This window comes from Chrysemys picta, chromosome 15 (genome assembly GCF_011386835.1).
Source record: "Chrysemys picta bellii isolate R12L10 chromosome 15, ASM1138683v2, whole genome shotgun sequence".
In the NCBI taxonomy this organism is placed as follows: Eukaryota; Metazoa; Chordata; order Testudines; family Emydidae; genus Chrysemys; species Chrysemys picta.
In genome coordinates, this window is record NC_088805.1 from 23422600 (window position 1) to 23444895 (window position 22296).

The 22296-nt window shown below is 44.9% G+C and overlaps 1 protein-coding gene across 6 annotated transcripts in view; it reads left to right on the plus strand.

The window, feature by feature from the left end:
* Window positions 1-22086, plus strand: part of TMEM132D (transmembrane protein 132D) — a 417065-nt gene extending 394979 nt beyond the window's left edge. For all 6 annotated transcript variants that reach the window (XM_065568628.1, XM_065568629.1, XM_065568627.1 and 3 more), the window contains 4 exons: window positions 10757-10962; window positions 12554-12827; window positions 15834-16025; window positions 19237-22086. In XM_065568628.1, the coding sequence (XP_065424700.1) occupies window positions 10757-10962; window positions 12554-12827; window positions 15834-16025; window positions 19237-20421 (1857 nt within the window). In that variant the 3' untranslated portion in view covers window positions 20422-22086. The remainder of the gene's footprint in view (window positions 1-10756; window positions 10963-12553; window positions 12828-15833; window positions 16026-19236) is intronic.
* The last annotated feature ends 210 nt before the right edge of the window (window positions 22087-22296 follow it).

Consider the following 22296-nt stretch of genomic DNA (forward strand, 5'->3'; position numbering starts at 1 on the left):
CCTTTGCTAACCCTCTACATAGGGGTGAATTTTGGGTCATGTCAGTAGTAAAAATGCATGCAAAAAATAAAATTGAAGGGAAAAAATCTGCAGAAATGAAATATTCTTGATCTAGGTTAAAAATAAGGAGGTGATTCCCCAGGAGAGATTTTTAACCAGGGGGCTTTCAGTTAGTTACACCTATAGACTTCATACATTGTGGCTGATCCATAACATTCACAGGGGAGGCAGCATGCGGCGAGAACTGGATGTTTGCCCAGAATTGTAAGTCCTTTTAATATGTGCTACTGCATATTTCACTCAGGTATATTTTGCTGGGGATAACGTATTAATGTTTGCCACAAAGCTGCAGAACAAAATAAGATTTCCTTAGGAATTAATTGGAAGCAGTGTTTTCCTAATCAATATTCCCTAAAATGCGCTCAAGGTGCATTAGCACATTAGGAAAGCTACCAGAGAGCCATCTTTTATCTACATAGGTCTCAGCTCAAATCCATAGGGTGGTTGAACTTTTTCTAAAGCAGTGATGCTGTTAGCTGGGATTGGAACACAATATCGGTGGTGCAAGTAAAGTCCATTTCTTACCAGTACGGGGGGGTGGGGGAGAAGGGGGGAGAACCAACTAAGGGGAGGGGGCACATGACCTCCCCACATGACCCTCCATGTGACTCCTCACCATCCCGCCGCCACCCCGTGCTCTGCCCATCCCCTCCCCACATCCATCCCATGTTACCTGGGGGGCGGCTCTGTCCTCCTCCTGCTGTGCTGGAGACTTCGGGGCAGGGCACTCCCAGGAACCACAGCGGGGAAAGGAGCAGAACCCCTAGCCCCACCCCCTGCCCTTCCACAGAGCCGCGTCTCCGTCCTCCCTCTGTGTACTATAGCAGCAGCCCTGCCGGAGGACAGGGTTTGGGGGGGCGAGGCTGGGTGGGGGCATGTGGTACTGGATCAGCATTTCCAAATCTAAATATTTTCAGTGTGAGGCGTTCATTCTTTTTGACCAAAAAAAAAAATATATCAAACCTTTTCCTGGAAAGCAGATGCCTTTCACAAAAAAATTATTTTTCAAAAAATACTACTTTCCATCAAAAAACAGTTTTGATGGAAAATTTGCATCTAGCTCTTGTTGTGAGATCCTTTGATGGAAGGTGATACAAAAACCCAGAGTACAATTATCAATGAATGTACATATTTCTTACTCCATTCTGGTGCACCTACCAATGGTTGGAAATCATTAGCCTCTAATCTAACGGTCCTCGTAATTTACACATATTTGCTGTCTCCTCTGCTTTCCATGTAACCAGAAGGAGCCTATTCTTTTCGTTTCAATATCAGCTTTCATGCTGAGCAGCTGGTCCCCCTGGAATGGAAACTGGTTTCCCTTGATTGACTGCCACGTGGTAGCAAAGGTTGACTAGGTCAGAAATGCCAATCTGACATGAGCCCATTTTGTTTCCTTCTTATTTCAGAGCACTACTTCAGGGAAAGAAAACACAGAAAGGCTCTTGCATTTTTTGCTGACACTTATGACGTGATCAATTGCTTGAGATGAGGCAAAGCAGCCTGCACGAAGTGTAGACGTTCACATTCCCCCGCCCCCCACCCCCCAGAGTAAATACATTTTGACAGACTTCAAGGCAACATCAGATTTAGGATTTGGCTGGAGTTAAATAGCTGAGCTTCAAGCCAGGCTGTGTATTTTTTGCTCCAGCTGTGGAACAGCACAACTTAGGATGTTAGTGCCACTGACACACAGGTACTGATAGTTGAGGAGACCGAGACACTGTATGTTGAGTAGCACCTCCCTCTGCAAATAGCACAGGAGTCAATGGGTCTACTTATGGGAGAAAGCTCTACTCAAGGGTGAGTGAGGGTAATAGAATCTGGTCTAAAAATGATGCAACTTCTGTTTCCTACCCCTTTCCCTCTAAAATAAAAAAGTTCTCTTCTCTACTACACAGGGAAATGCTGTACTCAGGGAGCAGATGTTCAGTAATTATTCCTGATTCCAGCATCCTTTGGTGTGGTCAGGCAATGTGCTGCCACCAATAGATTTTTACTATTAGATTCTGATCTCCTATGGTTTTGGTTCTGATTGGATTCAAAACCAGGAAGGGTGTATTTTCTAGCTACACAGTGGTCTTGGGTCAACTTTACCTCCTGTCTTGCCACCCTGCTACTGTCAGTGACTTGTCCCTGTCTTGTGTAGTTTCAGGCTGAGGTCAGTTCCCAGACTTCACAATCGTGTATCTCATTCTTCCGCTGTCTGCTAAGTATCTGTGGTTAAAGGTGATGCCACGTTCCCCGCGGCACTTGCCAATGTCTTACAGAATAGGGATGATAATGGTTTCCTCCTTTTGCACCTTGACACAAAGCTTAGGTGCCTCCTGGAGTCTTTCAAAGCTCAGATGAGTTCCATTTGTTATTTTCCTGGTCAATCGCTTTTTCCTCATTATAGAAAGGCTGGAAAACTCTCCTGTTCTTCTAAGTGACAACACTGATTCCGGCAGGACTCATTAATATAATTTATCTTGCTAACTACTACTGCTTATGCTTGTGGGCTAAGCAATATGCGCCATCCTAAATCAGCAAATATCTGGTAAGCCTGCCAAGGTGGCAGTTATGTATTTGAAATGTACAATATAAGGAGAGCGGTGCTTGCACGGGGAAGATTACTGCCCTACATTGCCATGCATTAAGATTAGAAGCCCAGCGCATGGTGCATTCCTGAAATATAAGCTGTCAGTTGGGAACAGTGAAGACTAGCTTTCCTAATCGTCTGTCCCTCAAGATGCCCTAATCCAGAGTCTTCATAATTGACCTATGTGCGTCTCATTTTCATAGACTTATTAGGTGCCTCTTTGTAAAAGAGCCAACAGAATTACTGCGGGGGGGGGGGGGGAAACCGGTTTCCTGTAAGGATTTGTAATCAATATCACATGTGGGCTCAATGATGCTAACGAGGTGGGGAAGTGCTTCCGTCTCTGGTGTTGCTGTGGGCTAAGAAATGTGGTACCCTTCCATTGTGTAATACAAAATGCACTATTCTTTCCAGACCTGAGGAATCCATTCAGCCCAGTAAACTAACAAAGGCAGGTCTGATTAGCTGGTGAATTAGCCATCCAAGGTAACATTTATCCCAGACAGTTTCTAATAAGTATGAGAAAAGCAGAGCGGTGTTGTTAGGACAGGCAGTGGGGCCAACTATCACGATTCTTCACAGCCCAGAACTTCGCAGAGGCCTTTATACCTGTAGACAGTGGGTGTAGAATGCTACCAAGTCAGAATTCCTCTCTTACTGTAGTGGTAGCGTTTTACACCTCCCTCACGGGCCCTTTGCACGGCGATACACGATGACACAGATGCAAATCAGCACAGAATCAGATGTAAGAAATTAGAGTGAAAAGTGTGTGGCGAATCGCTGCCTGGTTGCAGGAGTGTCTGGGCTTCTGTTGATGACTTCTGCTGAACAGGGATGCCAAAGGCTTTGTGTTCGCTTGCTCAGATAAGAGGGTGAATTCTCCAAAATCCAATAGTATCCACAAGAGGAAGAAATAAATTCCCATTTCTGTGTTCTATCTTATGAAAAAAAAAAAAATAAGGAAGCTTTGTAACTATTTCGCTTGCAATCAAAACTGAAGAGCTTGGAATGTCCATGTGCTACTTTGGAGCGACAAGTTGGTTTCTTTTTAAACAACACAATCAGACACTTTAACAGAGAAAAGTAAGGTGTCTCGGCACAGCAAAGAATCCACCCTTTCAAGTCCATATTTGCTTTCCAGGGAAAAACTCCTCAGTTTGCTAGAGCAGCAACGCTTTCAAGTTTGCAATGACACCAAGTGAGTTGGGTGCATAGTCTTGGGCTACATTATGCACAGCTCTGTCTGGGAGATTGGCATTTGTCTCAAGAAGAATGAGTAGTTAATTGGTGGGATTTTTGAAAGCACTCCGTGCTTCTATTCCCACTGAAGTCGATGTAAGTTCTGCCATTAACGTCAGAGTTTAGAGTTAGGCCAATTTGAAAATCTCACCCTACAAATTTTGTAGGATGATTGATCCCCACACCACACCCAATTTGCCTTAAATCTTTTGTTTAGTGCATTCATGACATGGCCACATACCTACTTTATAATTCCACTGTTATCGCCCTGTATTGTGCTGGTGACAAGCAGCCTCTAACCTCTGCTGCTGTGGTTGACTGAGATTAGATGTATGTGGCTCAGGGGAAGCTTTTCTAGCTGTTCGCCAGCATAAGAGAAAGAGGGGAGTTGCAGGAGCCAGACCAAACCCCAGGCACTTCTCTGTACTTCCAAGTTCACTGTTACAAATGCCATTTAAGAGACTGTCCCCTCGGGAGATAAAAGCTTCCCCATGTTGAGAGATTATCTGGAGGGTCTTATGGGAGCTAACTGTATCCTCTGTAAATTAAATGGAGGACAGCTCAGCACATTTGTCTGGAAACCTATTGTGATACGATGGTCCAAAAAGCTCTAGCGAGAGAGCAGCACTGTAATGATTTAATGGCATTATTATGTCCTGGCATTAGCAGTGGCCAGAGCCCAGAGAGGGCTATGACAACAACACATAAGCAGCAAAAGAAAAGGGAATCCACCTCCACCGTCCCCTCCCGGCTTGTTTCATTTCTAGGGGGACAGAGCATCGCCAGCCCTGAGAGATCAAACATCAGAAGCTAGACCGAAGGGAAATAAATCATCAGGTCTGTGTGGAAAACATGAGATTGATTTCAGGGTGAATTTGTGCACACCTACATGTACAGGGTTCCAGTCCTACCCTTCTTGATTGATGAAAAGGGGCTTTTGTATTTCACATGTCGTAGACAGATTCTTATTTAATATAGAGATATTTATGAGGCATCTACCTTTTAAAATGTGCTTACTAGTTCTCTGGAAATTGTCTGAGGTAAATAAACTTATTCTGGGCTGATCCCCCACAGCACTCCTACAGGGAGAAGTTTGCTTACACACACACACTCTCTCACACACACACACACACACACACACACACACACCTCATTCACTGCACTCATGAGCTTAATAAACTTGGAGCTTCCCTATTTCTGTCTCAGATGGTGAAGGGTGAAGAACACCCCCTGTCCCGATTTTTTACACTTGCTACCTGAGGGTGCTCAACTGAGACCCATCAAACCAGCTATTTGCAAGAAGGAAACAGTCTGACAGAGAAACTGCCTGGTTTTTGGAAAACCTATATCCTTTTTCTCTCTTCTGCTGAATTTTCTCTTTCTGCTTTAAGATGAATGGTTTGGACATGTCTGAAGTAAAACAAGGCAAAAATAATCTGCCTTTTTTTAATGATGACCTGTTTCTGAATGCCCTGGCCTGATTTATGAAAATGAAGTATATGTTATACCATGTCTTGGTGCTGCTCTGTTGGCATTGTGAACAAACTGCAACCGAACCATTGTGTTTATTCATCCAAAGGACTGGCTGGGAATTGAATGATCAAATAATTATTGCTCTCTTCATTTACAGAGCAGTAAACGGGAGAGATTGGGTAACCGAACCGCTCAATCTCTCCCTGCCCGCCTGCATCTGTTTGTTTTTATACATTATAATCTTAACAGCACAAGATCAAGGCATTTCTTTAATCATTCTTGCAGTAGTATTGGGATTTTGGTTTGCTCCCTGTTTATGATAACCCTGGGGAAGCCAGAATTGAAGTCTGTTTTCCTGCCAGCTTTATTTTCTCTCTCCATTGCATGACCATTAATGAATTTAAAATCTGGCAGCCTGATTCTCCTCTCACCCTGTGTAAATCAGGAATAACTCCATTAAAAGGGAGAGATTCTCACCCCCACTTCGGTTCCTTTATGTCGCATAAAAGGGCCAGAGTGGCATAAAGATGCCCTCAAAGCCCTATATCCTGCTGCGGAGGATTCCCCTGGTGCAGACACTGTAAGGCTGCTCCCAGGGACCTCCTCAAGCTCCTCAGTGCTGGGGCATGGCAGGGGCAGAGCTGGGGGTGGGAGAGGCATGCTGAGGCGACCGAGATTCTGGGCAATGCTGCCACACACAGGACAACTCAGGGAGGCTGCTGTAACTTAGGCCTCCTGGGCTGCAAGTTCTAAGGTGCAGCTCCTAGAAGTCCAGCAAAGAACCTCACCCCGGCTGTCACGCTCAGATCAGCGTCAGAAGTTACTTATACCCAGGAGCCGCTTGGGGGTCTAGTCCCAGCTCTGTCCTTGCGGGAGACTTAGCCTGTCTGCCTCAGCTTCCCCCTCTGGGAAACGAAGATACTTGATTAATTACCTCCCCAAGGCATGGAGTTAACTAGTTAAGGCTGCGTGATTGCTTAGTATAGCTAATTGTAAGTGAGGCACTGGAGTTGTAAGCTAATACACTGGCCTCAAATTTGAGAAAGGAAAATCCCCATTTACAGGCCATTCATTGCAGTCGGTATCCGGGCTTCAGTGTGCAGAGGCAAGCTAAGTAGCTGAGGCATTCAGCTCCCTGGCTGATTATTTTCCTCGGAGCCACCTCGGCTTGAACTTTGATCTGCAATGACTCAGGTGTAAACAAGAGCTTTGAGGCTTTGTCTAATTTTTCTCCTCGCGGGCCTGCCAAGGAAAAGAGCGAACCAGCAAGTAGCAGCTGAAGCTCATTAGCACACCAGAGATTTTCAGTGTCAGAGCATCACTTAAAACACACAGAAGGATTAGGAGGAACGCGCAGTGCTAGTGGGGAATGGAAGATCCTCTCCTGCAGATGCAAGGTAACGTGAAGTGAGAGATGGAGCAGGAGTACCAGTCACTGCCTGAGGGTCCTGTGCCCTCCTGTCTGGCAGACAGGACATTGGAGAATACAGGTGGGAAAAACAGGGCCGGCGCAACCCATTAGGTGAAAAAATTGGGGGGGCAGCGACCGCAGCGGCCGGATCTTCAGCCGCCCCGGTCGCAGCAGTATTTCGGGGGCGGGACCTTCTGCTGCCTCTGTCGGGGGCGGCATTTCGGGGGCGGGACCTTCCGCCGCCTAGGGCGGCAAAAAAGCTGGCGGTGCTCCTGGGGAAGAATGATGCAATTCATGTGAGCACAATACCTGTAGGGCAGCACTGTGCCCCTTGTACAGATCCAAGTGGAAGGACTGCTCTCTTCCAGTGCCCTGGGGATGGAATCTACCCTACACACACAAGAATCCATCCATGCAGCTAAAGGGCGGGGACAAAAAAATGTGGAAATGGTTTTGCTATTAAGCCCTTTGTATTGAAAAACAAAATACCAAGGATGTAAATTGTGCCACAAAAGCTGGTGATATTTAAATAACATTTAAAGTCACTCAGCATTTAAACAGAAAAGTAGAAAACGGCATTAAATTCAGATAAGTGCAAGATTATGCATTCAGGAGTCAGAAATATTAAATATATCCACATAATGGAAAAGAAGGTCTGGCTGGTAATGGATTGTGAAAAGAGTTCAGGGTTTTAATAGATCATTCCTTCAGATCATCAGCACTGTAAAGTGGTAGTTAATAAATTATTTGACATGTACATTTACTCATATATTTTAACTAGCTGTAATGAACAGGTCTTGTCGGCTCACCTAGACTCCTGCAATAGCTGCCAAAGCGCTTGAGTGAGATTTAGTAACTCTCAGCAGTATTGATAGCCAGGGCTACAGGTTATTATGAATAAAGTGTTGTCAGAAATGGCTTGGAAAGGACATTGTGTCCGACCTTTGTCAGACTCACAGTATTGAGGTAGGCTTGGTTTATGCTCCCACCCTGAGCTTTCAGACGGACGATATGTCTTCTGCTGAGATCAGCTGTAGACACACATGACCATCTCTTTCTTGGTAGATCCTAGTTTCGCTAACGTAGAACCTTTCGATATCAATCCACATGGCAAGTCAGGGCAGCCCAAGAGATAAGCTAAGTAGGTGGTTGCCTAGGGTATTATTTTTGCAAGAGCACAGTGACTGCCTTGGACACTGATCAGCTGGCCAGTCCCACACTCTTTGAACAGAGACTGGGAATGGCTGAGCCATTACACACATTGAATCTATTTCCCCATGTTAAGTATCCTCACACCTTGTTGTCAAAGTGTCTGAAACGGGCTATCTTGATTATCACTTCAATAGGTTTTTTTCTCCTGCTGAGTATAGCTCATCTTAATTAATTAGCCTCTTAGGCTAGGTCTATACTACCCGCCTGAATCGGCGGGTAGAAATCGACCTCTCGGGGATCGATTTATTGCGTCCCGTCGGGACGCGACAATCGATCCCCGAATCGGCGCTCTAACTCCACCAGCAGAGGTGGGAGTAAGCGCCGCCGACAAAAAGCCGCAGAAGTCGATTTTGCCGCCGTCCTCACAACGGGGTAAGTCGGCTGCGATACGTCGAATTCAGCTACGCTATTCACGTAGCTGAATTTGCGTATCTTAAATCGACTCCCCCCTGTAGTGTAGATGTACCCATAGAGTGGGTAGGACAACCCCCACCTTTTCATGTTCTCGGTATGTATATATATCTCCTTGCTATATGTTCCATTCTATGCATCCGATGAAGTGGGCTGTAGCCCACGAAAGCTTATGCTCAAATAAATTTGTTAGTCTCTAAGATGCCACAAGTGCTCCTGTTCTTTTTGCGGATACAGACTAACACGGCTGCTACTCTGAAACCTCCCACACTCTTGTTCTCCAGTTAGAGTTTCTACCCATCTGGTTCATTCTCCAAAGGGACAGGAGTTTCTGTTTCTGCTGTTGGCTGCAGCAAGGCCTTGGCCTCCCAGAATCCTTCGTACTATCACCTACCACACCTCTTTCGGCACACCGCTGCAGCCAAGGAATTCTGGGTCATGTTTGAAGAAGTAAAGGCATCTTCTGCAGATGGTTGAGCAAATGATACAAATAGAGGATCCAGTCGGTTACTGAACTGGCTGTGCTGGTGGGAAGGAGGGAACAGAAATTGAAGAGAGAGTCATTGCCCAATTCTGTCTTTGCCACAAGTGTCAAGTATGAGGACATTGGGCTTCAGGTTTGGGTTTACCAGACCAGGGGTGGTTTAGACAGGAGTTCCATTTCATTTGAACTGCCAGAGTTCCAAAGTGGTTCAGAATGAAGTCTGGTTCTCCCCCACCTCTTGATGAAACTAATAACTTTTATCATACAACACACACACACACACCTCCTCCTACCTTTCATGCTGTACATTAATGAAGGCACTATTTTATTCAGCTTTTTAAAATGCAAAAATCAAGTGCTTTTTATTAGGGAGAGGTTGAGGGGAAATGCTAATATCAAATAATCCTCAGCATGTGTAGTCTTTCAAGGAACCGCCCGTGCAGTAAATTATAATAAACCTGTCTGGACTTGTTTCAGTAAAACTTTTTTCAATCCGATTTGAGTGCTTTTTGTATCAAGAGAGATTTAAGACCTCACAATGATAAATGGAGCCCTATTGACACGATGAATACATGCCTCCAGATATGGATGGATTAGAAAACTCCCTCTGTCTCAGTTGAACAACAAAATACCATTTTCTGTTTGCTTTGCATATGCTTGTTTTATTCTGTGGTACTGTCCTCAAAATGTATTCTTATCCCTTATGAAACTGGGGAAAAAATGTTTCAAGGCCTCCAAACATAGCCTTCTTATAATGACAGCTCCACCATCCCCAGCATGTTGGGTTTGTTTGGATTGTGAGCGTCCTGCTCCATTTCTCTACTGTCCCTCATTAGGGACTAGGTCCTGTAGTCCTTACTCATGCAAAACTCCCACTGAAGTCCAAGATAGCAGGGTTGGACCATCCTAGAATAACCTACAAGTCACTTGGATTCTGTATGATGCAGGACACTAGGGAAAACAACGGTAGGTTAGCATCACTTGAACAGAGCCCAGAGTTCATCTAAACTATGGAAGGCTGGGAAGCAATAGAAGAAGGGAGAAATGCGGTGCAAGAAGAGGGAAGGGTGACGGGACCAGAGGAGCTGGGGGTGTTTAAGAAGTAGCAGAGATAGTGGGGAGAGGACCAGGACAGGAGGAGGGAAGCCACAGAGGAAGCATAGAATGTCCAGAAGCTGTTCACACCACTCCACAGAAATGCACAGAATGCTCTCACAAACATGGTGACGACCTCAGCTTTGTGTCTTTTCTGAAAGGTGGCACCCACAGAAGCACAGCACCCCTAATGCCATGTGTCGGTGTTGGTCCAGTACTGATTCAGAGGGAATCTTTAATGCTACTTCCTGCAATACAGCAACCACCACCACCACTCCAGGACATCATTTCAGAATTGATCAGGGAAATATGCCTCCTATTGAATATCCTGTGCAGGCACCTACCCATCTGATTTTCCTCATGTTTACATCACATTTCCTTAGAATCACACCAAACAGGAGGAGAGGGAACTTAATACCATCTGTCTGACTTACTGGGGGGCTGAGACCATGACTCAGTGGACTTCCATCAGAGCCAGAACAAGTTCAGAACCAGAGCCAGAGGTCCTAATGGGGGGGCTGAGAACTGAATGGAGCTGTTCTTTTATGATAGCTCCCATTGGAAATATTTATAGCAGGAAAAGCCTGTTTGCTCGCAAGTATTCCTAAATTATGCAGTCTGCTAATGGCAAACCAGGCACCTTTCTTGTTGTTGCTAGTTGTCCTCAGAGTTTGGAACTAGTTCAAACCCGAATCTTATCTCTCCCTCCCTCCCACTCACTCAGCACGGGGTGAGCTTTATAATTTTGTACAGAGACTCATTAATTTTTTCCTCCTTTCCCTTTTTACAGGTTTCTGACAGATGTGACTACGTCTTTGTCAACGGGAAGGAAATGAAAGGCAAAGTGAATGTCATCGTTAATTTTACTTACCAGCATCTGACTGCCCCACTGGAAATGACAGTCTGGGTTCCTCGCCTCCCACTGCAGATAGAGATTTCTGACACAGAACTAAACCAGATCAAGGGGTGGAGGGTCCCTATCATCTCTAATAAGAGGTAGGTTTCATTAGCGAATGTTCAATCTGGGTTGTTCACGTGCCAAGCAGCTGACATGGCCAGCGGATCTGCACACACTCATTTGGCCTTAATGCAATTCCGGTGTAAACCTGAAGGTCACCAGACATTTATTCAATCAGCTGTCGCATTGTACTTATTAGGGCAACAGGAACCACAGATTGCATGGATCTGCACTGAAAATCAATTTCCTTTTATAGCACTAGTGGCTTAAATGGAAATAGCTTGTTGGCCGGGTGAGGCAGGGTCAGTGTTTTCACTTATGCAATACTACAAGACATCAGCAAAGACCAGATCTGTCTGGTCTGAGGCCTGGTAAATGGGATGCCATTGCTTAATTTATTATTCATAACTATTTATTAAGCATAATAATTACTAATTGTGTTTGCATCACTTATATATTCCATATGTATATTACAATAGGTACATCCTTGTTAGTATAGTGGTAAGTGTCCCTAGCTGTCACGTGGGAGACTGGGGTTCGATTCCCTGACAGGGAGGCCATAGCATTTTAAGCCCTGGCTGGGATGATTTAGTTGGGGATTGGTCCTGCTTTGAGCAGGGGGTTGGACTAGATGACTTCCTGAGGTCCCTTCCAACCCTGATATTCTATGATTCTATGAAATCAGGATCAGGGTCCTATTTTGCTAGGTGCTGTGTAGACACAGTCCTTGCCCCACAGAGCTTACAGTCCGCGAAGACAAGTGGCACATGAAGGGTGGGCCAGAGGGATATGGGTTTATATACACTGACAATTGTATTAATTACTATTATAACAAATGGATAAAGTAGGTGTGAACTATTCCCATCTGCCCCTGATTTATTGACTGGTTTCCTTGAAGCGTCACAGTAGAAGGGTTCTGATGGAGGGATTTGAAGGCCTGGCCTTGCAGACCTATTTAAAGAGGGGTTTCCATGCGTTAACTGGCAGCATGGAGATATTGGTATGGGCAGAGGAGCGCAGAGGAGACATTCATGTCCATCACTGACAAAAGCACAGACAAGTCGGGCATCATAGACAGAGTGGGGTGAGTCATGGGATAAGAGGTGTGAAGGTGAAGATGAAAAGTTTGGACTTGACGTGGGAAGTCACTGGAGGTGAGGGAGGGGTGGGGTGTAGGGTGACCAGATAGCAAGTGTGAAAAATCGGGACAGGAGATAGGGGGTAAAAGGCCCCTATCTAAGACAAAACTCCAAATATCAGGACTGTCCCTATAAAATCAGGACATCTGGTCACCCTAGTGGGGTGGTCAGAGGTGCAGGCAAGGAAGCGACTTTAGAAGCTGCTTTTTGGGTGAACCAGGGGCGTGGTGCTGTGAAGGTGAGAGAAACCAGGAGCTACGTCATCCTGCGGGGAGATGAGGGACTATGACTTCTGTCAGAAATGTTCTAGAGGAAGAAGCTGCAGGATTGGACATAGCCTGGGTGTGCCGGGCAAGAGAGAGGAAAGAGCTGAGGAGCTCCCTGTTTGGATGCTCCTATCAGTGCTTAACAAGCTGTTGCAGCCGGGCACACAGCCTCGCCCTCCTTCCTTGGGTTGGTTGATTTTTTTTTTATGCTGCTGTTTCCCCAGACCAGCCCGAGACAGCGACGACGAAGAAGAGGACGAGCGGAAGGGCAGAGGCTGCACCCTGCAGTACCAACACGCCATGGTGCGAGTCCTCACACAGTTTGTAGCCGAGCCCTCTGACCCAGGTGGCCAGCTGAGCTATTTGCTAGGCTCTGACTGGCAGGTGGATATCACAGAGCTGGTGAGTGACTTCATGCAGGTGGAGGAGCCCAGAATCGCTAAGCTGCAAGGCGGACAGGTTTTGATTGGACAAGAACTTGGAATGACGACAATTCAGGTAGGGAAAACTGGCTGCTGGGCTCCCCCTCCACCTTCGCCTTGGTGTACAAGGCTTTACCCTGCCCTCCTGAGAACAGCACTTGGCAAGCATCACCAGGGGAGTCCCTTCATTAGGAATAGGAGCATAGAAATGGAGTCAAACCAATCTCTCCCAGATCCAACACCCTCAGACCTGGGGTGGGACAGAGGATGAAATCTAAACCTGGATCCAGATCTGAATTTTACAAGTTGTTCTTATCTTTATAACTGGATATACCACCACACCTCCCTTCCCTCCTCCCCCCACAGGGGTTGGGGCTTCAAGGGACTCTCTTAGATAGGAAGACAGGAATTGGGGTATCGGGAAGAGTCTACAAAGTTTTTTCACTGTTACTCTGGGTCCTGGCTTTGAATCTGGCCTGGGCTACTAGTATCTGAAAGCTTCTGCCATCCGATGCCTATTTGGCAGCCTATGTCAAAACTGAGTGGTGGTCTGAGTCGTCCACTGGGCAGTGGGCACTGTGCCCACATCATCAAAAACACCATGACTGGCACAAATATGCCTCCTTGTTGGCAGTCTTAGTGGAGAAGCCATGGACTGAATGGGATTGAAGGCTGAATGACCCTCTCCCCCTGAGATGGTGAACCTTTGAGTCAAGGTTGAGGCACATGAGTAGGGAAGGTTGCATGGACAGTGTCCAAGCTGTGTCTATTCTGCGGCTAATGAGAGGATTTCGGTCTCAAGGGCTTTCACCAGCCATACAGTCACACATAAAAACTAGCATTTGAACACACAGGAATGTAGCCATTGACCACTGATCATGCATCTAGCACAGTGTCTGTTCTGCAACAGAAGCAAAGACCATATGTTTCAGCGGAAAGTGTAAAAACCTGCCTAATACACTCACTGGTGCAATACTCTCCTGGGTGGGGGGATGGGACAGGTTACTTTCTCTTCCCAGCTATTGATCAACCTATGTCCTGAAGCATGTGGGTTTCAGGCTTCAGTAATTTTATCCCATTCCATGTAACATCAGAACCCATTTCTGCCTATATTTGACTAATACTTTTTTGATACCAGATCCACAACTGCAGATATCACAAGGGAGGCAGCTGGTGAAATAACTTCATATTGTCAGGGCCTAAATTGACAAAGCAAGGCACTAAAGCTGATATTAACTAGGGCAGGTTGAAGAATTAGGATGGAAATATGAAATATGAAAGCCTGGGATTGAAATTATTGAAATTCAAGTCGTGTTACAGAATATAAACATTACAGGGACAGGGACACCCACAAAGCAATAATAGCAATCAGTGCTCAGATAGTGCTTTCCAGCCAAGCGTCTCTAGGTGCTTTAGAAAGGATGAGAATAAGTGTAATTGGGCCAAATTCTCTCTTGGTGTAAATTGGCGTGGCTCCATTGACTTCAGTGGACCTATGCCAATTAACGCTAGCTGAGAATTTGGACCATTAACTACATTTTACAGATGGCGAGACTGAGACATAGGGAGGTTAAATGACTTACTCAAGGTCACACAGAGAGTCAGTGGCAGAGCCAAAAAACAGAAGCTAGCTCTGCTAACACCTGTTCTGGTAACCTATTCACTGGATTGGGAAGCGAGGTCCCAGAACTGAAAGGATAAATCTCCTATACGTACTCCTAACTAGACAACCTATCAGCAGGCATTGGGCTAAAAGGAAGATAATTGCCTCATCTTCAGGTATGTTCATGACCCCGGACTTTCAGGACAGCCCCTTAGATAGCTGCATCTCAAGTGTTGACCGCACTGATTGTCGGTCCTGGGGAAGTGGGCTTCTGGGGCTGCTTCGCTTGGGAGCCTCAATAAAAAGGTCTTTTTTATAGGCCTCCGAGACTCTGGGACTTGCAGTTCTCACTACAAGGGCACATAAATATCTTGAGTGACTCTGAAAAGGGAATTCAAAGGGAAAGAAACTGATAGCTCGGTATGTTTAAAGAACCTGTTTGGCAAAGTGTAGCCCACCGCACAAGCATCATTAAACTAAGCCCCCTTCTAAATACAAGTCTGTGGTTAGTGGTGTCTCAGTCTGGCAACTTCTCCTGCTCAGTGTATTCAGATCCCTTTAGTCAGAACAAACCTCCTTTCTATGTTTCTGTCCCATTGTCACAACCGTTTTCTGCAGTGTGCTCTTATCCTTTAGTTCCGCAGGGCAAGAATTTGGAATGAAACTCATTCTACTAATTGTTTACAAATTGTCTGGTGATATTTAGAATCTTAGTAAAAGGTTTTCCTACCTCTACCCCCCCCCACCCATACTTTTTTAATTATTACCAATTTAATTGCACATACTATTACAGTTACATTTATAATGAACTTAGAAAGGGTTAATAAAGAGAGCTGAGTGAACAACTGATTTTTCAGTGTGGTGGCTGAACTGAAAAACCTGGAAACAAATCGATTACTTTGTAACTGAAACTGGTTTTATCACAGAAACTGAACCCCCAGAATGTGTTTAGTTGAACGAAACATTGCAAACGTCATTTGGGAATGAAATTCCAAATGGTTCGTTTTGAAAATGTCGAAACAAAACGTTTTGTCATTTCCAGGGGGAAATATTTTTTTTCTAGCCGAAACTATTCCCTGAGTTTGACCTGAATTCACAAATAATTTCGGTGACTCAAAATGTGCATTTTTAAGCGAATGTACTACTTGCTGAAAAAATATCTCCCAACTCTATTAATAAATGATTAATAGATGTTCTAAGCATGTTACAGATGTGAATAGCAGTTACAAGCGCATTAGTAAAAGGTGTTGTATATGTTCGTAAGCAGCCTGTTTACTTGTTGGACTCTATATCAGTTTATGACAATTGATTAACATATCATTTATTATTATTGTATAAAGATAGCCCTAATATTAAATCTGTGCACTAATGAATAGTACAATTGATTATTTATTTGTATTACAATAGCACCGGAGGGTCCATTGGGGTGCTAGGTGCTATCCAAGAACATCCAGCGCTAACAGCGATTTCTCTTTTCAGATCCTGTCCCCTCTTTCGGACGCCATCTTGGCTGAGAAGACCGTGACAGTTCTGGATGAGAAGGTGACCATAACAGACCTCGGAGTCCAGCTGGTAGCTGGATTGTCGCTCTCCCTGCAGCTCAGCCCAGGGAGTAATAAAGCCATCTTTGCTACAGCAGTAGCACAGGAACTTCTTCAGTCACCAAAGCAGGTACAAGGACCCAGTGCCACTTCTGAGCCCCAATCTCCTCAGCATTTCCCGCCAGCTAAGCTGATGGGATCAGGTGGCCTTTTATTAATAATATTCTAGCAAAACATTGTAATTTATAGGCACCTACATCTGAAGGTCACCAGGCGCCTTAATAGAAAAACAACGTTCCCATAAAAAAAAGGCAATATGCCTGTAAAACAAAAATCCAAGTGCCAACAAACAAACCCTCTCCGTCTCTTTGGTTCACAGCCCATAAATAACGCAAAGCCCCACAGACGACCCAGTCACATGCCATAAATAAACAACATAACCCGCCCATCCCGCTGTTGGGGTCTCTGGCCCCATTTATTCCATCCAAATGAACACACCGCCCCTCAAGCTCCGGCCGGGGCGGACATCTATGTATGCACCAGTCTGGAGATAAAAAAGGAAAGAGCGCTGTATTTCCCCACAGTAAACTATTGTGATCCAGTTTCTCTCATTCATACTGGAGTAACTGCTGGTGGTGGTGGAATTATTCCAGATTGACACTGGTGCAAATGAGAACAGAGCAGGGTCTCTTGTGCTGTAAACCGCTAACAGATGGGGCTGGACTTGCTATAATGCCAGCCACCTCCATCTTTAGTTACTTGCTACGAGTATTTCAAAATGCCCCTGAGAACCTCCCGTTCTTACTGACCCATGTTATGGAGGTTTCTTAAGCAAGGGCTGATTTTTCAGTCACCCCTTGTCTCCTTTGTCAGGGGCCACAAGGTCTCTCACTTCCCTTCTGCTCATCCCCATCCCTTCAAAAGCCCCTGTTTCTGAGGACAGCCGGGTAATGCTCCCACCAGGGGCCATCAGCTTTGTTCCGGCATTTGCTTGAGCCTTCCCTTATGAGCAACACCAGACACTTCCTCCTGTCTGTGCTGTGAACTCTTGCGGGTCCCAGGAATGCCGGACTCAAACTCCGATCCCGTGTGATGCTCAGCCAGTGCGCTGCTCTCTCTCCCACCCTCACTTTGAAACCGCTTTGCTGGGGACCTGAGTGCTTGAATCACATGGTGCACTCATGTACTGGCACTCAGCAGTCCTGCGCTGTCCACATTCAGACAGCTCATGGAGTCTGAAAACATTGGATCATTTAACAAATTTGCCATCAGTGACTGACTGATCTTTGTTCTTTCTTACACTGTTGTCTGCATTTGAAATTACTTATTTTTTATATCAACGTCATCAATGGGTTTACACCAGGGAAGACCATGGAGTGACACAGGACGAATTGGGCCCTTTATGTTTAAACACATTTTGTGCTTTAAAGGTAAATGATAAGGGTAAATACATTTGAATTCTGACCAACTGGGGAGAGATTCTAATTCATCACAGGGCTTTATCCTTGAGCTGGTGGATGAGAAGTAACATAGGGCTGTGTCTTTTTAGCGCAATAAAAATCAGGTTCCCATAGACTTCCAAGAGCTAAGAAGATGATGCCATGCAGCTAGAAACAGAGCCAATGAGCTAATCCATTGCTGACATGTGGAGCTAAACACTCTACCTTGAAATCAGCTCAGAAGCTGGGTTTGATGGCATTTAGCCCCAGCATGCTACACTGCTCTGACATTTCAGTTCCAAGAAATCAAGTCTTTTTGAATCCCTCTTCTGGGTGCAGTGGCACACTCGGAATGCTGGCGAAAATGTAACAAACCAGAAAGGAAAATGTTCACCCTGGCAGGGCTGTACGAGTTTTGATCGGTGCCCAATTACTCCCCTTGCTTAGCACATTATATTTCAAAGCACGTTCCCAATAAGGAGAGCAATGTGAAATTATTAAATGATTATGCTGGTTTAAGCAGCACAGAGGGAGGATGAGAGTTGATGCCATAAATTCCGTGTGGCCTTCAAGAAACATCTGAAGATTAATAAACACAAAGCCAGGATTTATGACAGAGCCAGCAAAGTCTTAGGGCCTGGTCCTGAAATAAGGACACAGGCAAAGCTCCCATTGAGGATGCTGGGAGTTTTTCCTGAGTAAGGATTTCAGAATCAGACCCTTAGTTAAAACAGCAGAGAATCCTATTACAGTATAGGCTCTCTCCTGTGACCTGTACGGGAGAACCACTGGTAAACATGATGTTAAAAAACAAAGAAAAAGGTTTACTCTCCGCATGTGCATTGAGTTAGGATGTAAAAACAGCCTGTTTTTTTGGTTGGTTGTTTTATTCTTCAGGTCTGTGATCTACTCTTTAAATACATATAACATCGTTAGATGTAGATGGTGGAAATAGACTCCAATGGAGCTACACTGATTTACACCAACTGAATATCTGGAGTGGGTGTATGCATGTGCCGGCCAAGCTTTTTAGAAGTTACTAACAATTTTGAGTGTCTCTACTTTTGGTTGCCAACTTGAGACACCTTAAAGGGCCTGATTTTCAGAAAGTGCTGAGCACCTGCCCTCTGAAGATGAGACCCCCTCAAGTTGGCAACCAAAAATGGAGGGTCCCAAAATCATTAGACGCATGTGAAAATCTGTTGTGTGTATAAGACGCAGAATTCGGGCTCAACCCTGCCCCTGCTGAATTCAATAACAATGTGTCTGTTGACTTTAGAGGATGTGAGATCAGGACATCATAATTCTAATCTAAACGAAGGAGAGTATTGTCTTGCTTTACATTGTCAGCAAGCATGACATTTATCTTGAGCGTTTTGCTTAAACAACAACAACCCCCACTGACCCAGCTTGTGTAAAAACATTTTTATGCTAAAAGGCAAAAACGAAGCTCGAAGACCCGGAGTCACTGTTGCTTTATTTGCTAGGTTAGGTGCTTTTAACATATGTTACATATAATAAGAGGAGATTTTGTATCTTAAGCAGTTTAGAAATAATGTAATAAATATTTTTTCATTTAAATATATAACTGCAGTAAATGAAGTCAGTAGCCGGTAATGCCTTTTGACGTGCAATTTATTATCATGCTGAAGTAGACTCCATGGATCTCAGAGAACACAGCTCCCTTTTAGCATCTCCTGGGAAAACAAAGCTTATTACCAATGGGTGTTTAAAACTAGTATTTTTTATGAGTCTCAGTGAGGAATTAATTTTCTTGCTCAGCCGTATTTCTGTCCTGCTTATAAATGGTTTGGGGGGAGGAGGGGATTGGTGGGGAGACAGTATGTTTCCCTTGCTGATTATTCTGTGTGTGTGTGTGTGTGTGTGTTTTATATATTACAGGAAGCAACCATCAGCTGCTGGGTCCAGTTCAGCGATGGAGCTGTCATGCCCCTGGATATTTACGACATCAAAGACTTCTCCTTGATCGCTACCTCTCTAGATGAAAAGGTGGTCTCCGTTCACCATGACCCTAAATTCAAGTGGCCCGTGATCGCTGCTGAGACTGAAGGCCAGGGGACACTGGTGAAGGTGGAGATGGTGATCAGTGAACCATGCCAGAAATCCAAAAGGAAGAGCATCTTGGCTGTTGGGAGTGGGAGCATTAAAGTCAAGTTTGGACAGAGCGACGCCAACCCTAATATCAGCGACAGCAAGCAAAGCGGGGCTGGTGTCCACCTGGAAAACCATGCAAGCGACCGGCGTCAGAAAACCACCTTGCAGGACAGAGCTAGGCCAGATGGGCAATATTACAGCAGCTCCTCAGTGGGCCGAATGGAAGGTAAAGGAACTACCACGGACAGATCTATTTTAAGTAAAAAAGAGGACAGAGAAAGCCTTCTGGATGACGACAGCCATCTGCAGAACATTCCAATAGACTTCACCAGTTTCCCTGCACAGGTGGACTTGCCAAGAAGCAATGGGGACTTGGAAGAGAATGACCTTGTGCAGTCACCCAGAGGACTCAGTGATCTGGAGATAGGAATGTATGCTTTGTTGGGAGTCTTTTGCTTGGCAATCCTCGTCTTCCTTATCAACTGTGTCACCTTTGCTTTGAAGTACAGGCACAAGCAGGTCCCCTTTGAAGAGCAGGAAGGCATGAGCCACTCTCATGACTGGGTTGGGTTGAGCAACAGGACAGAGCTTCTGGAGAATCACATTAACTTCTCATCCCAACAAGATGAGTGCATCACTGCCATTGACAGAGGGGTGGACTTTGAGGAGAGCAAATATCTCCTCAACACAAATGCCCAAAAAAACGTTAATGGCCAAGTCTTCAGGTCATCAGACTCCACATTCATTGAAGGGAAAGAACAGAAAAGTGAACCGACCGCCTCTCCTACCTCCAAGCGGAAACGAGTCAAATTCACCACCTTTACCACCATCTCCTCTGATGATGGGTGCCCGACCGTCAATTCCATCCTGATGAGTAGTGAGGACGATATTAAATGGGTGTGCCAGGATATGGACCTTGGGGAGTGCAAAGAGCTAAGAAACTATATGGAGAGATTACATGAGAGTGTGTAATAAGATGCTATGGACCTTTTTGGTTTTTGGTTTTCACTCACCTTTCTGCCTTTAATTTTGGGTCTTGGGGCAAAAAATGTGTTGGCAAATGAGAGCCAAGTGGTGGATAATACCTCAGTGGAGCCCCAGAAGCAACCCAAAACCAGCTAAGAAAGCAGAGATACTGGACAGCTCATACAGTTCAAGTCTTCTAATGGGCTTGGAGACTGGAACAAAATGTGTGTGCGGTTTCTGATGCATGGCAACATGGAAAAATAAACCTTAGCAAAATAATAAGATCTCATTCTCTGAGCTTTCCTGGGAAATCAATAAAAATAACAAACTCCAACACAGTTTGGATATTACAAAGCTCACACAGTTCTAATGTTCAATATCACAGGCTGTGGTTAAAAGCGAAAATCGGGCTCGGACTAAACGGATCAACGAAAGGAAGCTTGTCATTCAAGACACAAGCAGAGGACATCCAGCTGAGAACGTTAATTTAAAGCTGACAGACAACTGCAGTGTGAGCAGCACAGCAACCTCAGTTGCAGAGTTATGAGTTTCCAAAGAATCTAGGGGGTTGGTGGAGGGGGAGTGACTGAGTTGTTTACAGACCCGCATGATCATCTCCCAAGCACTGAGAATGGATACACGTACAATTATAACGGAAAGCTCTCTTTTTCAGTGGATGCTGAGATAATAAACTTTGCTGGCCAATTTTCAGTATTTCTTAATTTGTAAAATAGGAGAAGGTATAATCTATAATCAACGTACTGCTCATATAAAGCCAAGTTTGCTTTGGAAAGGTTTGAGAGACCCAAGGTCTTTTAAAGAAGTCCACTCTATCTGGTTTTCCTGTTAAAATTTGTATTCCCCAAGCATTTTCCTGGAGCACTCTCATTTGATATCCTGGGGGCACTTATTAGCATTGATCTACTTTGGAAGTTTGGTGGCTTTCCCCTTCCCTGAGGTTCACATTTATTTATCCACAGTGCAGTTCTGCCAAGCACGGAGCCATCGGAACTAATTTGGTACTTGCTTTACCTGTTGTCATTTACCAAAGTTGGCCACTCTCTCTTGGGTAGGTATAAGTTGTGCTGAATTCGGAAACCAACAGTGACTGGCTCTTTGTTCTCCTTCCCCTTTTGAGGCTAGGTTGTTCGTTTCCGTTTTGATCATACTTCTTCAGACCGACTGCTGCGCGTATTTATATGGCAGCAAGAAGGCCACGGAGGAGCACTATACACCCTAATAGCTGAATGGCTAAGCTTGGTAAATAATATTTGTTTCACCCAGCGGTGATGATTGTCTTTTCTCATTCCTCTTATATGTATATATAGTAGAATTCCAGTAATTGCCCTTTGAATCCGAAGTGCCCTCCTGCCCTAAAACTGGAGTCATCTGTTTGGTCCAGAATTAATCACCAGTGGCAAAGTGCCAAGAAACTATGGTTTGATTTGCCCCTCCCCCCATCTCCATTTGTTTTGCAGACTGAGCCCATGCCTTTAGTTGACTACAAAGTCTCTCACAGCCACCAAACCTAGGTTGTCCAATTTAATACCCCACCCTACCCACAAAAGCCTTGATTGAATCCATCTGTATTTAGAATGTATTGTAGATTGTAAGAATGTAATATATATTTATAAACATACCAACTGCGAATAAAATTTGCATTTCGGTGGGCTTCATCTTTTTTCCTACTCTGAGCTCCTCTCTCTACTTGCACTCATTTACCGTAAAAGAGACTGTCAACAATGTATACAACTGTTCTTGGATTAAAGGAACATGCAGATTTAAGGATCTCAGCACAATCCAATTACAAACTTTTCCATCTGGTAATGTGGCGCTTTGTGTGGGGGGAAGATAAAACAACAATGCCGACTCGTTAGGATT